Below are 15,919 nucleotides of genomic sequence, written 5' to 3'. Positions count from 1 at the left end.
TGTTCAATTAATAATGGAGACGTCAAAGAAGAATGCTGTTGGTGGAAAGCGGGGGATTGCAGCTGTCTTTAGCACCGAGACACAGCCGGTGTTTCTTTGTTGTGAAGCGGAGCGGTCAAGCGAACATGTTTTCTCTACGTCAACCAGCATGTTTTTGGATGGGGAAATTGTGATATGTATCTTACCGGAGACATCATTGGATTATTCGTCGTCCTTGTTTAAAAGGCAGCTGTGAGCTTGGCTCCTCGGCTTCTCTATGAGACACTTTGCGTTCACCGCAGCCATCCGACCTCGAGGTATGTCTTTACAATCTTTAAAATCTCACTAAAACACTATTTAAACAATAAGCAGATAAGGGATCTTCCAGAATTATCCTAGTAAATGTGTCTAATTACATCTGAAACGCTCACATTGCCGTCGCTTTTATATATTTTTTTCCCATTCCTTCACTATCAATATCCTAATTCACAAATATTTCATCGTTGCCCAAATTAATGGGGAAATTGTCGCTTTCTCGGTCCTAATTGCTCTAACTGCTGGTGGCTCCGATTAAAAACAATGGGAGTATGTGTGGGGCCCCGCAACATCATTGGATTATTCGTCATCCTGCAGCAGCTCTTATGTCAAAAAAGGCAGCTGTGAGCTTGGCTCCTCTCTGAGACACTGCGTGTTCACCGCAGCCATCCGACCTCGAGGTATGTCTTTACAATCTTTATAATCTCACTCAAACACTAGTAACACAATAAGCAGATAAGGGATTATCGTAGTACATCCATCCATCCATCCATCCATCCATCTTCTTCCGCTTATCCGAGGTCGGGTCGCGGGGGCAACAGCCTAAGCAGGGAAACCCAGACTTCCCTCTCCCCAGCCACTTCGTCTAGCTCTTCCCGGGGGATCCCGAGGCGTTCCCAGGCCAGCCGGGAGACATAGTCTTCCCAACGTGTCCTGGGTCGTCCCCGTTGCCTCCTACCGGTTGGACGTGCCCTAAACACCTCCCTAGGGAGGCATTCGGGTGGCATCCTGACCAGATGCCCGATTATTATCGTAGTAAATGTGTCTAATAACATCTGAATCGCTCCCACTGTCGTCGTCTTTTTAAATTTTTTATTTTTTTTGTGCTTCACTCTAACTTTCCTCATCCACGAATCTTTCATCCTCGCTCAAATTAATGGGGAAATCATCGCTTTCTTGATCCGAATCGCTCTCGCTGCTGGAGGCTATGATTATAAACAATGTGAGGAGCCCTACAACCCGTGACGTCACACGCACGTACATCCGGTAAAGGCAAGGCTTTTTTTTATTAGCGACCAAAAGTTGCAAACTTTATCGTGGATGTTTTCTACTAAATCCTTTCAGCAAAAATATGGCAATGTTGCGAAATGATCAAGTATGACACATAGAATGGAGCTGTTATGCCCGTTTGAATAAGAAAATCTAATTTCAGTAGACCTGCTGCACAAGAAAGCATAAAAACACAGTATTCATATCTATAATGGTGTGCTTTTTTTTTTTTTTTTTGCCATGTTTTTCTTATTTTTGACAGCCTGTCTAATAACGCAAAAAAACAAACATCTTGTCAGTTTGTGCATTTGAAAAAAAGAACAACAAGAAAAGAGGGCCATACCAGGAGGACATGGTGGTGTCTTGGTTCTGGTGTCACTTCAGGGTTGGTCTGCTTTAGAACCGTAAACATGAGCTGCAGGTCCATAAACAAATACAGTGCATTAAAATTCTGCCGTGCCATTTTCCAAGCATGGGAAAGTATACAAAACACTACATATACCCCATGGGTACAATATTGTCTTCAAATGTAAATACATGTGCTTTTGTTTATAAACACAATGCATGACGGTGTCCAGGTGTACTTTCTAAACCACATGCTGATATATTGCTCTGTGCCATATAAAAGTGATGCAAGGACTAGTGAATGTATACAATTTAATTCATGTTTTATATCACATACTCGCGTACATTTTGATACTGCTGTGAGAAAAAAAAAATGTTGAATGACGTGGCGTTTGTGCAGAGAAATAAAATGAAACTGATGAGCTGAGGAAAAGAGATTTCCTTTTGTAAAATATGTCTTTATTGTTCCAAATGAAATATTTGGTAGGTGAAAAATCGTGCTTGTATATAAGAGACCATGCTAGAAGGGCTTGTTTGTGGAAGTTTGAGAGCGCAACAGGAATTCTATCAATGTTATAATTACACAATAGCAAAACTTTTAGGCCTCCAAGGTTAGAAAATACATGAGAAATAAAGTTCCAAAATTGAGGTAGGGTCTTTCAAATAGTGTCTTATCCAATTAATTTTAAAGGTTGTTGCTTGGTGTAGTGAAATCAAGAAAGTTTAGACCACCCTGATTGTAATTGTTCATTATAACAGATTTTTTAATATAATGAAATTTGTATCTCCAAATAAAGTCAACCAGTATTTTGTCAACAGTTTTACATATTTTTTTATTAACATCTAAAGCAGGGGGTCACCAACCTTTCTGAAACCAAAAGCTACTTCTTGGATACTGATTAATGCGAAGGGCTACCAGTTTGATACACACTTAAATAAATTGCCAGAAATAGCCAATTTGCTCAATTCACCTTTACTAAATAAATCTAAATATACATTAAAAAAATGGGTATTTCTGTCCGTCATTCTTTTGTACATTTTTTTACTTTTTTACTTTATTTCTCATGTATTTTCTTGGGTACTGATTAATGTGAAGGGCTACCAGTTTGATACACACTTAAATAAATTGCCAGAAATAGGCAATTTGCTCAATTTACCTTTAATAAGTATATATATATATATATATATATATATATATATATATATATATATATATATATATATATATATAAATGTGTATTTCTGTCTGTCATTCCGTCGTATATTTTTTTCTTTTTACGGAAGGTTTATTGTAGAGAATAAATGATGAAAAAAACACCTAATTGAACGGTTTAAAAGAGGAGAAAACACGAAAAAAAAAATAAAAAAATTTTGAAACATAGTTTATCTTCAATTTCGACTCTTTGAAATTCAAAATTCTACCGAAAAAAAGAAGAGAAAAACTAGCTAATTCTAATCTTTTTGGGAAAATTACAAATATAATGTATGGAACATCATTAGTAATTTCTGCGATGAGATGGCAACTTGTCCAGGGTGTAAACCACCTTCCGCCCGATTGTAGCTGAGATAGGCACCAGCGCCCTCCGCGACACCAAAGGGAATAAGCGGTAGAAAATGGATGGATGGATGGATCATTAGTAATTTTTCCTGATTAAGATTAATTTTACAATTTTGATGACATGTTTTAAATAGTTTAAAATCCAATCTGCACTTTGTTAGAATATATAACAAATTGGACCAAGCTATATTTCTAACAAAGACAAATAATTATTTCTTCTAGATTTTCCAGAACAAATTTTTATTTTTTTTAATTCAAAAGACTTTGAAATAAGATTTGATTCTACAGATTTTCTAGATATGCCAGAATATTTTTGGGGAATTTTAATCATAAATTTGAAGAAATATTTCAAAAATATTCTTCGTCGAAAAAACAGAAGCTAAAATGAAGAATTCACATGTATTTATTATTCTTTACAATATAAAACATTAATTTACTTGAACATTGATTTAAATTGTCAGAAAAGAAGAGGAAGGAATTTAAAAGGTAAAAAGGTATATGTGCTTAAAAATTCTAAAATCGTTTTTAAGGTTGTATTTTTTCAATAAAATTGTCTTTCTGAAAGTTATAAGAAGCAAAGTAAAAAAATAAATGAATTTATTTAAACAAGTGAAGACCAAGTCTTTAAAATATTTTCTTGGATTTTCAAATTCTATTTGAGTTTTGTCTCTCTTAGAATTAAAAATGTCGAGCAAAGCGAGACCAGCTTGCTAGTAAATAAATACAATTTAAAAAATAGACGCAGCTCACTGGTAAGTGCAGCTATTTGAGCTATTTTTAGAACAGGCCGGCGGGCGACTCATCTGGTCCTTATGGGCGACCTGGTGCCCGCGGGCACTGCGTTGGTGACCCCGGATCTAAAGAAAAAGCTGCATATGTAAGCCTGGAGATACCTTCTGCTTTTTTTTTCTTAGTTTTTTCTACAATTGGATTCAAGTTCAAGACCGATCTAGAACTCTGATTTTTAGGGATAAGTATTCCTAGGTAATTAATACTATCGTTAACTAGAATTTGACATACAGACCTCATTTCACATCTCTTTACAGCCATTAGTTCACACTTATTCACATTTAGACGGAGACCAGAAGCCAAGGAAACAACATGAATCACATCCAGGGCTAGGGAAATTTAAGAATAGTCTTTCAGAAAGAGTGTCGTGTCGTCAGCCGGTTGGCTGATAATTATCTCTCTGTCTAATATAGAAATCCCCTTTAAACGACTAGTTTTTATATGAACCGATATCAATTGGGTGGCTAACAAAAATAAATATGGAGAAATAGGACAACCTTGCCGTATCCCACATTTTAACTGGAATCTTGGAGATGTACCAGATTTGAGCTATTACCATTGCCGTATTGTTTGACTTACTGTTTGTAATTGTTGAAATTTAAAAATAAACATTAAAAAAAAAAAGACACTGATGAGCTCATTATTTCAAGTGAGTGACATACCTAATATGCACCAGCAGAGGGGGCTAGAACACAAAAAAACCCGACTTGAGCTGACAGCGATCCTTATTACTTGAAGTTATTTAAGCAGAAATATGAATGTGTACTGAATATTACAATGCCACAATTGAAATAATTCATTACAAAGTCCAAATGTCAACATACTACTGTTGGGAATATATAAAGAGAGAAACTTTACCTTTTTTTGATAGTGTCACGTGACAAGAAGGTCGATAGTTCGAGATGCTAATGTAGTGAGCTACATTTTCAGTCCTCCTTCTCGTCCATTATCACGAATATAGGATCAAAATACACAACAACAGTGCCAGAAAATATAAAATTAAAATCATTTGTTGCTAAAAAAGACGGTCCACATCGAGTTGGACTGAGAGTGACACACCGGATAAACAGGAAGATTAATTAAAAACAACCGGAAGTAATACCGGAAGTACATAAAAAATATTATTATCGTTAAAAATACTATTTCTGGGCAAAAGTAGGGAATAGAGTTTCTTTGAAAAAAAAGATGCAAATTAAAATAACTTCTTCCCCCCAAAAAAGCTGGTCGACATCGAGTTGGACTTATAGTGACAAACAGGTAATAAGGAAGATGAATTATAAAAACCGGAAGTAGTACCGTAAGTACATTTAAAAAATATAGATTGTCATCGTTAAAAATACCTAATCCGGGCAAAAGTAGGGAATGGGATTTCTTTGAAAAAATATGCAAATTAAATCATTTGTTCCCAAAAAAAGAAGCTGGTCGACTGAGAGTGACAAACAGGTAAACAGGAAGATGAATTATAAAAACCGGAAGTGGTAATGAAAGTACGACAAAAAATAAATACAATTTAATAAATATTAACTTTAAAAATATCTATACTGGGCAAAAGTGGGGAATGTGCCTTCTTTGGGAAAAAAAAGATGCAAAATTTAAAGTAGTACCGGAATTACATTAAAAAAACAACTATTATTATCGTTAAAAATATATATTCTGGGCAAAAGTGGTGAGTGGGTTTTTTCTTTTTTTTTAAAAGATGCAAATCAAAATAATTTGTTCCCACAAAGAAGCTGGTCGACATCGAGTTGGACTGAGAGTGACAAACCGCTAAACAGGAAGGTGAATAATAAAACCGCAATTACCACCACCAAAAAAAACAAAAACACAATTACTATTCTGGGTAAAAGAGGGAATGGTCTTTTTTTGGAAACAAAGATGCAAATTAAAATAATTTGTTCCCCCAAAAAGCTGGTCGACATCGAGTTGGACTGAGAGTGACAAACAGGTAAACAGGAAGATGAATTACAAAAACCGGAAGTATGCCAAAAAATAAAAATAAAATAATATTATTATCTTTAAAAATATCTATTCTGGGCAAAAGTGGGGAATGGGCCTTCTTTGGAAATAAGATGCGCATTTTAAATAATTTGTTCCCCAAAAAGCTGGTTGACATTTAGTTGGACTGAAAGTGACAAACAGCTAAGTAGGAAGATTAATTATAAATGCCAGAAGTGGTACCCGAAGTACGACAAACAAACAAAAAACTAGTATATATTATTATCGTTAAATATACCTATTAAAATCATTTGTTCCCCAAAAAAGCTGGTTAACATCGAGTTGGACTGAGAGTGACAAACAGGTAAACAGGAAGGTGAATTTTAAAAACCGGAAGTACCACAAACCCCCCCCCCCCAAAAAAAACAACCCTATCATTATCGTTAAAATACCTAGTCTGAGCAAAAGAAGGGAATGGGCTTCCTTTGAAAAAAAGATGTAAATTAAAATAATTTATTCCCAAAAAAGATAGTCGACATCGAGTTGGACTGAGAGTGACAAACAGGTTTACCATGAATTGATTAACATGGACCCCGACTTAAAAGCCTACTGAAATGAGATGTTCTTATTCAAACGGGGATGGGAGGTCCATTTTATGTGTCATACTTAATCATTTTGCGATATTGCCATATTTTTGCTGAAAGGATTTAGTAGAGAACATCGACGATAAAGTTAGCAACTATTGGTCGCTAATAAAAAGGCCTAGCCTGTACCGGAAGTAGCAGACGATGTGCGTGTGACGTCACGGGTTGTAGGGCTCCTTACATTGTTTATAATCATAGCCTCCAGCAGCGAGAGCGATTTGGATCAGGAAAGCGACGATTTCCCAATTAATGAAAGATTCATGGACGAGGAAAGTTAGAGTGAAGCACAAAAAAAAACATTTTTAAAAAGGCGACGGCAGTGGGAGCGATTCAGATGTTATTAGACACATTTACTACAATAATTCTGCAAAATCCCTTATCTGCTTATTGTGTTACTAGTGTTTTAGTGAGATTATAAAGTCATACCTGAAAGTCGGAGGGCTGCGGTGACCGCCAGTGTCTCTGATGGAAGCCATGGAGGAGCCAAGAAAGTCACAGCTGCCTTTGTGACAGCTGCTGCAGAAGGACGCAAACTCCGCTCAAGTCTCCAGTAAGAGCCGACTTAATATCACAATTTTCTCACCGAAACCTGCCGGTATCACAATTTTCTCACTGAAACCTGCCGGTTGACATGTGGTAGAGAAACATGTTCGCTTGTCCGCTCTGTTCCATATTGAAGCTTCACAACAAAAAAAGAAACACCGGCTGTGTTTCGGTTGCTAAAGGCAGCTGCAATCCACCGCTTTCCACCAACAGCATTCTTCTTTATAGTCTCCATTATTAATTGTACAAATTGCAAAAGATCCAGCAACACAGATGTCCAAAATACTGTGTAATTATGCGATTAAAGCAGACGACTTTTAGCCGTGTGTGGTGCTTGGTTATATTGTCCACTCCAACCTATGACGTCACAAGCACGCATCATTCTGTGACGTTTTCAACAGGACATTAACGGGAAATTTAAAATTGCAATTTAGTAAACTAAACCCGCCGTATGTTAATATTTCATCATTGATATATAAACTATCAGACTGCGTGGTCGGTAGTAGTGGCTTTCAGTAGGCCTTTAAATATACCTTATCTGGGCAAAAGTGAGGAATGGGCCTTATTTGAAAAAAAAGATGCAAACTAAAATCATTTGTTCCCCAAAAAGAAGCTGGTCGACATCGAGTAGGACTGAGAGTGACAAACAGCTAAACAGGAAGGTGAATTATAAAAACCGGAAGTAGCACCGGAAGTACTACAAAAACATTTTTTACAATTGTCAATAAAAATATCTAATCTGGGGGAAAAATGGGTAATGGGCCTTATTTGAAAAAAAGATGCAAACTAAAATCATTTGTTCCCCAAAAAAAGCTGGTCGACATCGAGTTGGACAGAGTGACAAACAGCTAAACAGGAAGGTGAATTATAAAAACCGGAAGTAGTACAGGAAGTACTACAAAAAAACAATTATTGACAATAAAAATATCTAATCTCGGGGAAAAATGGGTGATGGGCCTTATTTGAAAAAAAGATGCAAACTAAAATCATTTGTTCCCAAAAAAAAGCTGGTCGACATCGAGTTGGACTGAGAGTGACAAACAGCTAAACAGGAAGGTGAATTATAAAAACCGGAAGTACTACAAAAAGCTATTTATTATTGTCAATAAAAATATCTAATCTGGGGGAAAAATGGGTAATGGGCCTTATTTGCAAAAAAGTTGCAAACTAAAATCATTTGTTCCCAATAAAAAGCTGGTCGACATCGAGTTGGACTGAGAGTGACAAACAGCTAAACAGGAAGGTGAATTATAAAAACCGGAAGTAGTACTGGAAGTACAACAAAAAAACAGTAATTTATTATTGTCAATACAAATATCTAATCTGGGGGAAAAATGGGTAATGGGCCTTATTTGAAAAAAAGATGCAAATTAAAAGCATAACGGAAATGAACAAGTTGAGATGTGTACACGATTGCATGTAGTGAAGTGAATTATATTTATATAGCGCTTTTCTCTAGTGACTCAAAGCGCTTTACATAGTGAAGCCCAATATCTAAGTTACATTTAAACGAGTGTGGGTGGCACTGGGAGCAGGTGGGTAAAGTGTCTTGCCCAAGGACACAACGGCAGTGACTAGGATGGCGGAAGCGTGAATCGAACCTGCAACCCTCAAGTTGCTGGCACGGCCGCTCTACCAACCGAGCTATGCCGTAATTGTTAGGGCTGGTGAGTCAACATCTGCCAGAACAGCAATCAGTCATCAGACTCAAGTATGTGAGGTACTGTAAAGTAAATATATTTATTATGCACACAATGTCAATCCACTGGATGTCAGTTTGTGGTGAATTTTGAAACTCTATCAAGGTGTTTTTTTGGTTCTCTCTAGAATAGAAGCAGAATGAAGGTTCCGTGCCGGGCGCTCGGTCTGAGTGTTTTGCGGCCGAGACAAACTTCACGTAGCGTACGGGAGCAGACATTTGGCAATAAATAGATAGACATCCGCCATACAGAGTTGACTGGAGCAGCTCTCATACGAAGCTGTAATAAATAAATAAGTTATCAGAAATAAATATATTTTACTTTTACACAGTAATACGTGAAGATGCATGGCATCCATGTGGCTGGCCTCACTTGAACGTTGAACCCATTCACTTGTTATTGAACTTCTGGGAAGAGCTGGCATCGGCGTGAGTAGTAAATATTGAACGTTTAGCAGTCTGTTTGCTGCTTTTCCAAGATAACACGGTACGGACACTCTGGGTGTTCCACGTTCTCCTGGTCCACAGAAACAAGTGTTCTCTCGGAGGACGTGACAATGATTCCGCACTGTGGCTCCGTGACGGCCTCCTCTCTGCGCCCAGAAAGAGAAAAGCAATCACTTCTTTCTGGTAGCTCCTTCAGCCCATACAGGTGCAGCTGGCAGCGGATAGGGACTGGATGGTCCTCCATGTGGTCTGGGCGTCCATGAAGGACACGGGCTCGTAGCGGTCTGGTCGGCAACAAGGGTGGCTGCTGACCTTACGGGAGGTGCGTCGCGGGAGCGAGCCGTTCTCCAGGAGCGCTTTCAGCGCCAGGTCGTAGTTCGTCCTGGAGGACTGACAGGTGCCCACGCAAAACTTGAAGAGGACGATCTCGTCCGAGTCGAAACCCAGTCCCAGGTCCCGCACCTTCATCTCTCGCTTTTCTACCCGGCAGTCCCTGCTGCTGTGCTTCGCCTTCTTGTTTCTACCTCGTCCCGCGTCCTCGGCTACGTCTTGCTTTTCTTTCTTCTTCCTCTTCTTCTTTTTCCTGGGAGAGCCTTTAGGTTGCGATTGGCCCGGGTCCGAGGAACGTGGCGCGCGGCCGGCCCAGCGAGTGCTGGGGTGATCGTCCACTTCATCGATGACGAAAGGGTCTGAAAATAGCAAATAAACACTCTTGTAAAATGACACGTTTGACATTCACGATGTACACTTGTGATCAAAATTATTCAACCCCCACACAATTTTGGTGTTTTAGCAAGTTGGACACTTATTCCGTATTTTGTTTATAGTCATATCAAATAAAGATGTGTCAAATAGATAAATGCAACCTGAATTACAACATATTTTGTAACATACCCGAACAGTGTCATTTCTCTTAATATCTCATTGACTTATCCGAGGTCGTGTCGCGGGGGCAGCAGCCTAAGCAGAGAAGCCCAGACTTCCCTCTCCCCAGCCACTTCGTCCAGCTCCTCCCGGAGGATCCCGAGGCATTCCCAGGCCAGCCGGGAGAGATAGTCTTCCCAACATGTCCTGGGTCTTCCCCGTGGCCTCCTACCGGTCGGACGTGCCCGAAACACCTCCCTAGGGAGGCGTTCGGGTGGCATCCTGACCAGAGGCCCGAACCACCTCATCTGGCTCCTCTCCATGTGAAGGAGCAGCGGCTTTACTTTGAGTTCCTCCCGGATGGCAGAGCTTCTCACCCTATCTCTAAGGGAGAGCCCCGCCACCCGGCGGAGGAAACTCATTTCGGCCGCTTGTACCCGTGATCTTATCCTTTCGGTCATAACTCAAAGCTCATGACCATAGGTGAGGATGGGAACGTAGATTGACTAGTAAATTGAAAGCTTTGCTTTCTGGCTCAGCTCCTTCTTCACCACAACAGATCGATACAGGGTCCACATTACTGAAGAAGCCACACCGATCCGCCTGTCGACCTCCCCATCCAGTCTTCCCTCACTTGTGAACAAGACTCCTAGGTACTTTAACACCTCCACTTAGGGCAGGGTCTCCTCCCCAACCCGGAGATGGCATTCCACCCTTTTCCGGGCGAGAACCATAGAGTCGGACACTGGGAACTGTTTCAGTGAGAGCTGAAGATTCTGGTCAGATGAAGCCATCAGGACCACATCATCTGCAAAAAGCAGAGACCTAATCCTGCAGCCACCAAACCGGAACCCCTCAACGCCTTGACTGCGCCTAGAAATTCTGTCCATAAAAGTTATGAACAGAATGGGCGACAAAGGGCAGCTTTGGCAGAGTCCAACCCTCACTGGAAACGGGTCCGACATACTGGTAAGTTTTATGTGTTAAATAAATAATAACATTTGTGATCAACACATGCTTCCATATCATTTGACACTCTAAGTTAGATAGAATTTTTTAATACAAATAAAATCAAGAGTGATTCACTGTTAATATTGTGTTTTCACACACACACACACACACACACACACACACACACACACACACACACACACACACACAGGTTATCATTTGGAATGGGGACCAAGTTGTTGATCGTGACTTGTGGGGACCACTCTTTCTACAGGTTGTGGAGGCATAAAAAAATGAGGTAAAATGGCCACTGCCCAGTTAGCTCATACACATCTTTATATCTGTGGATTGATGAAGTAATGTGCTGATCATTCTTACTGGAGACCCTGGGGAAAGGAAATAATATAGTTCATGGGGACTAAATTTAAATAATTTTGTATAATTCACACACATTTTTACGTGTTAGGGTCAGAGGTGGGTAGTAACGCGCTACATTTACTCTGTTACATCTACTTGAGTAGCTTTTGGGATATATTGTACTTCTAAGAATAGTTTTAATGCAACATACTTTTACTTAAGTATATTTATAGAGAATAAACGCTACAATTACTCCGCTCTATTTATCGACATTCAGCTCGCTACTCGCTACTGATTTTTATCGATCTGTTAATGCACGCTCTGTTTGTTTTGGTTCGTCAGACGGACCTTCAAAGTAGGATATATATATCACATGCCTGCGTTTCACCAATCAAATGCAGTCACTTGTTACGTTTGACTCTGTTTCACCAATCAAATGCAGTCACTGGTGACGTTTGACTCCGTTTCACCAATCAAACAGAGCCAGGCGGTCACATGATTAACTGCACACTTTTTTTTTTTAATAAACTTTTATTTATGAATTTCAACAGTTACAAATAATAATCAAAGTAAGTACAAAAACAGTACAAAACAGTATAAAACCCGTACAAAACAGCGGCAGGGTTTTTAAAATTCAAAGTAACTCAAATAGAATGCAAAAAATAAATAAAATATAATTATATATATATATATATATATATATATATATATATATATATATATATATATATATATATATATATATAATCAACAAAGTGAAAAGCCATAGGCTCACTCAATCTCTGTAAATAACTTAAATTTGGAACACAGCATCATCGTTTTCACAGCTTTTTGGTTGTTAGAGGTAGAGAGTGTTTTAATGTAGAGTTCTAAATCTTTTTTAAAGCCACAAAAAACAGGTCGGGTATTGAGAAACTTACATTTATGAATATAAAACTTAGCCAATAGTGTAATGAGGCTGCAAAGGTAAAATTAATTTTCAAATTTTTTTTCAATACATTGTAAAACCAAATATATATTATTTAATATATATTATTGTTTTAGTTGCTTAAGAGATATTCCTGGCTCTGAATTTGTTCATTGCTATTTTTATGTTTTTGTGCATTACTTGTTGCCGTCATCATTAAACAAACAGGTTACTCATCAGTTACTTGAGTAGTTTTTTCACAACATACTTTTTACTCAAGTAAATATTTGGGTGACTACTCCTTACTTTTACTTGAGTCAAACATCTCTGAAGTAACAGTACTCTTACTTGAGTACAATATCTGGCTACTCTACCCACCTCTGGTTAGGGTTAACCCTAACCCTAACCCTACATGTTTTATGGGCCAAGGCTTAAAAGTCACTTAGGCATCTTCAGAATGGATCTGACTATCATTTGTGAAGTGAATTATATTTATATAGCGCTTTTCTCTAGTGACTCAAAGCGCTTTACATAGTGAAACCCAATATCTAAGTTACATTTAAACCAGTGTGAGTGGCACTGGGAGCAGGTGGGTAAAGTGGCTTGGCCAAGGACACAACGGCAGTGACTAGGATGGCGGAAGTGGGAATCGAACTTCTACCAACTAGCCTATACCGCCCCATTTAAAAAGGTTTCCGTTTAGGGGACCTGTTTTTTTGTCCCCATACCGTCAGAGGTCCCCTAAAGGTGACTGTGTACACAGAGTGATGTCACCATTAAGTAAGCATTTCCAGAACACACACGCGCACACACACACACACACACACACACACACACACACACACACACACACACACACACACACACACACACACACACACACACACACACACACACACACACACACACACACACACACACACACACACACACACACACAAATGTACTTTCTAGTCCACTGAGAGGTGTCATACCATAAAGAGAATGCCAAGGAGAGTAAGGATGACTGTCGTCTTCCTGCTCCTCATCTTCCATCATGTCCGGCAGCGTCACAGGAAGTTCTAGTCCATCCTGGCCTCCGAGGAGGCTCGCCATGAGGCCCGACTCCGCTCCCACACCGGAGGAACCCATGTCCGCTTTCATGCGCGCTCCGTCGACCAGAGGCAGCACCGACAGGAGCGCCCACAGCAGCACCTGTACCACGGGACACAGAGAGGCCCGTGAGAGGAGCTCTCTTCTGGACAAATACTCTTCATTAAGTACACTCACACACCACCTAACGACAACAAATAGAAGTTCTCTAACAGAAAGTTCATGTGTGCATGTATATATACCGTATTTTTCGGACAATAAGTCGCAGTTTTTTCCATAGTTTGGCCAGGGGTGCGACTTATACTCAGGAGCGACTTATGTGTGAAATTATTAACACATTACCGTAAAATATCAAATAATATTATTCAGCTCATTCACGGAAGAGACTAACGGCCCTCACTGACTTGGGACAATTGCAAAATGATGTGCGTCCCAAAGTCACCAGCCTTGGCGTCACTATAGACAGCGATTTTAAACTTGACATTTACCATGAATTGACCCCGACTTAATCAAGTTGAAAAACTTATTGGGGTGTTACCATTTAGTGGTCAATTGTACGGAATATGTACTGAACTGTGCAATCTACTAATAAAAGTATCAATCAATCAATCAAAAACCAACAAGTCAATGGCGTTTTAAAATCCTGTTTTTATCATCTTCGTCTTTTAGTAAAGGTAAAACCGTTTTTATCTTTTAACCTTTTTTGAACAAGTCGTACATGCTTTTATTTCAAGTGGCCTGGACTACTGCAATGCATTTTATGCTGGCATTAGCCAAAAAGCTCTCTCCCGGTTGCAGTTAGTCCAGAACGCGGCAGCACGGCTTTTAACAGGGGCCAGGAAACGCCCGCATGTAACCCCAATTCTTCAGAGTTTGCACTTTTAGAATTGATTTTAAAACATTGCTGTTTGTTTTTAAATCTTTATGTGAATTATATTTATATAGCGCTTTTCTCTAGTGACTCAACGCGCTTTACATAGTGAAACCCAATATCTAAGTTACATTTAAACCAGTGTGGGTGGCACTGGGAGCAGGTGGGTAAAGTGTCTTGCCCAAGGACACAACGGCAGTGACTAGGATGGCGGAAGCGGGAATTGAACCTGCAACCCTCAAGTTGCTGGCACGGCCGCTCTACCAACCGAGCTATGCCGTTAGGAACTCGCATGTCTGCAGTTGTGTGTCCCCGGGTATGCAAGAATCCAGGAGAGTTGAGTGAAGGTAAGAATATTTAATACTCATAAGAAAATAACAAAAGCAAACATAAAGCAGTCGTGCAGATAAACGTTCTCAACATAATATTATCGAGCACTGAGGAGTGCTCGAGTGAAACATAAATAGACACTATTGTGATTGACAGCAGGTGTGAACCGCTGCCAATCAACGAAAAGAGAAAAACAACAGTGCTCCGTGACTAAAACAGGAAATACAACAAAATAAGAGCACTGAACAGGAAGTAAATACAAAAACACGAAAAATTAACAGAAATGAAGTGACAGATTGTCACATTTTACATGGACTGGCACCTCAGTATATCTCGGACCTCATCCAAATTTACACTCCTGCGCGCTCTGAGGTCCGAGAGCCAGTTCCAGCACGTGGTGCCCAAGACCATACTTAAGACCAGGGGAGACAGGGCCTTCTCTGTGGTCGGCCCTAAGCTCTGGAACACTCTGCCCCTCCATGTTCAAACTGCTTCCACAGTGGAATGTATTAGGTCTCGTCTTAAGACCCACTTTTATTCTTTGGCTTTTAACAATACGTGAGTTGTGTGGTCCTCTGTCGTCCTCTGTGTTTTTTTTAATACATTTTGATTTCTATTTTACTGTTTTAATTGGTCTTACCCTTTAAAATAGTTTTTAATCTTATTTATTTTTATATTGGTTTTACATCTATTTATTTTTTGTTTTTATTCAGTCATTGGTGGAGTATAATATTGTTTTTAATATTGTTTTTTTTTAACATGGCTGTGCAGCACTTTGGAAACATTATTGTTGTTTAAATGTGCTATATAAATAAAGTGGATTGGATTGGATTATAAAATTTCATGGGATTTATCGATTAGGAGTGACAGACTGTTTGGTAAACGTATAGCATGTTCTATATGTTATAGTTATTTGAATGACTCTTACCATAATATGTTAGGTTAACATAGCAGGCACCTTCTCAGTTGGTTATTTATGCCTCATATAACGTGCACTTATTCAGCCTGTTACTCACTATTCTTTATTTAATTTAAATTGCCTTTCAAATGTCTATTCTTGGTGTTGGGTTTTATCAAATCAATCTCCTAAAAAAATGCGACTTATACTCTAGTGCGACTTATATGTTTTTTTCTTTCCTTCTTTATTATGCATTTTCGGCAGGAGCGACTTATACTCCGAAAAATATGGCACATATATATATATATATATATATATATTGTTCTCAATTTATTCACAATATACTCCATAAGTAATCACAATGAAAATAAATAAATAAATAATAATTGGTGGAGTAAGTTATAT

General features: G+C 38.9%; 2 protein-coding genes across 4 annotated transcripts in view; both read right to left on the bottom strand.

Annotated features, from left to right (window-relative positions):
• Positions 1-5,041, bottom strand: part of pif1 (PIF1 5'-to-3' DNA helicase homolog (S. cerevisiae)) — a 146,156-nt gene extending 141,115 nt beyond the window's left edge. For 2 of the 3 annotated variants that reach the window (XM_061919841.1, XM_061919838.1), the window contains exons 1-2: positions 4,835-5,041; positions 1,628-1,699 (exon numbers count right to left, since the gene is read on the bottom strand). The gene's annotated coding sequence lies outside the window, so the exon portion shown is untranslated. Of the gene's footprint in view, positions 1-1,627; positions 1,700-4,638; positions 4,662-4,834 lie in introns of all 3 variants that reach the window. The other variant, XM_061919839.1, reaches the window with a different exon arrangement.
• A 3,773-nt stretch (positions 5,042-8,814) lies between these two features.
• Positions 8,815-15,919, bottom strand: part of LOC133568918 (artemin-like) — a 102,240-nt gene continuing 95,135 nt past the window's right edge. Inside the window, exons 5-6 of the mRNA XM_061921109.1 lie at positions 13,298-13,517; positions 8,815-9,933 (exon numbers count right to left, since the gene is read on the bottom strand). Of these exons, the coding sequence (XP_061777093.1) occupies positions 9,437-9,933; positions 13,298-13,517 (717 nt within the window). The 3' untranslated portion in view covers positions 8,815-9,436. The remainder of the gene's footprint in view (positions 9,934-13,297; positions 13,518-15,919) is intronic.

The sequence above is a fragment of the Nerophis ophidion genome, linkage group LG14, assembly GCF_033978795.1.
Source record: "Nerophis ophidion isolate RoL-2023_Sa linkage group LG14, RoL_Noph_v1.0, whole genome shotgun sequence".
Lineage (NCBI taxonomy): Eukaryota > Metazoa > Chordata > Actinopteri > Syngnathiformes > Syngnathidae > Nerophis > Nerophis ophidion.
The sequence above is the reverse complement of the archived record's forward strand: the minus strand, read 5'-3'. Positions and strand labels throughout refer to the sequence as shown.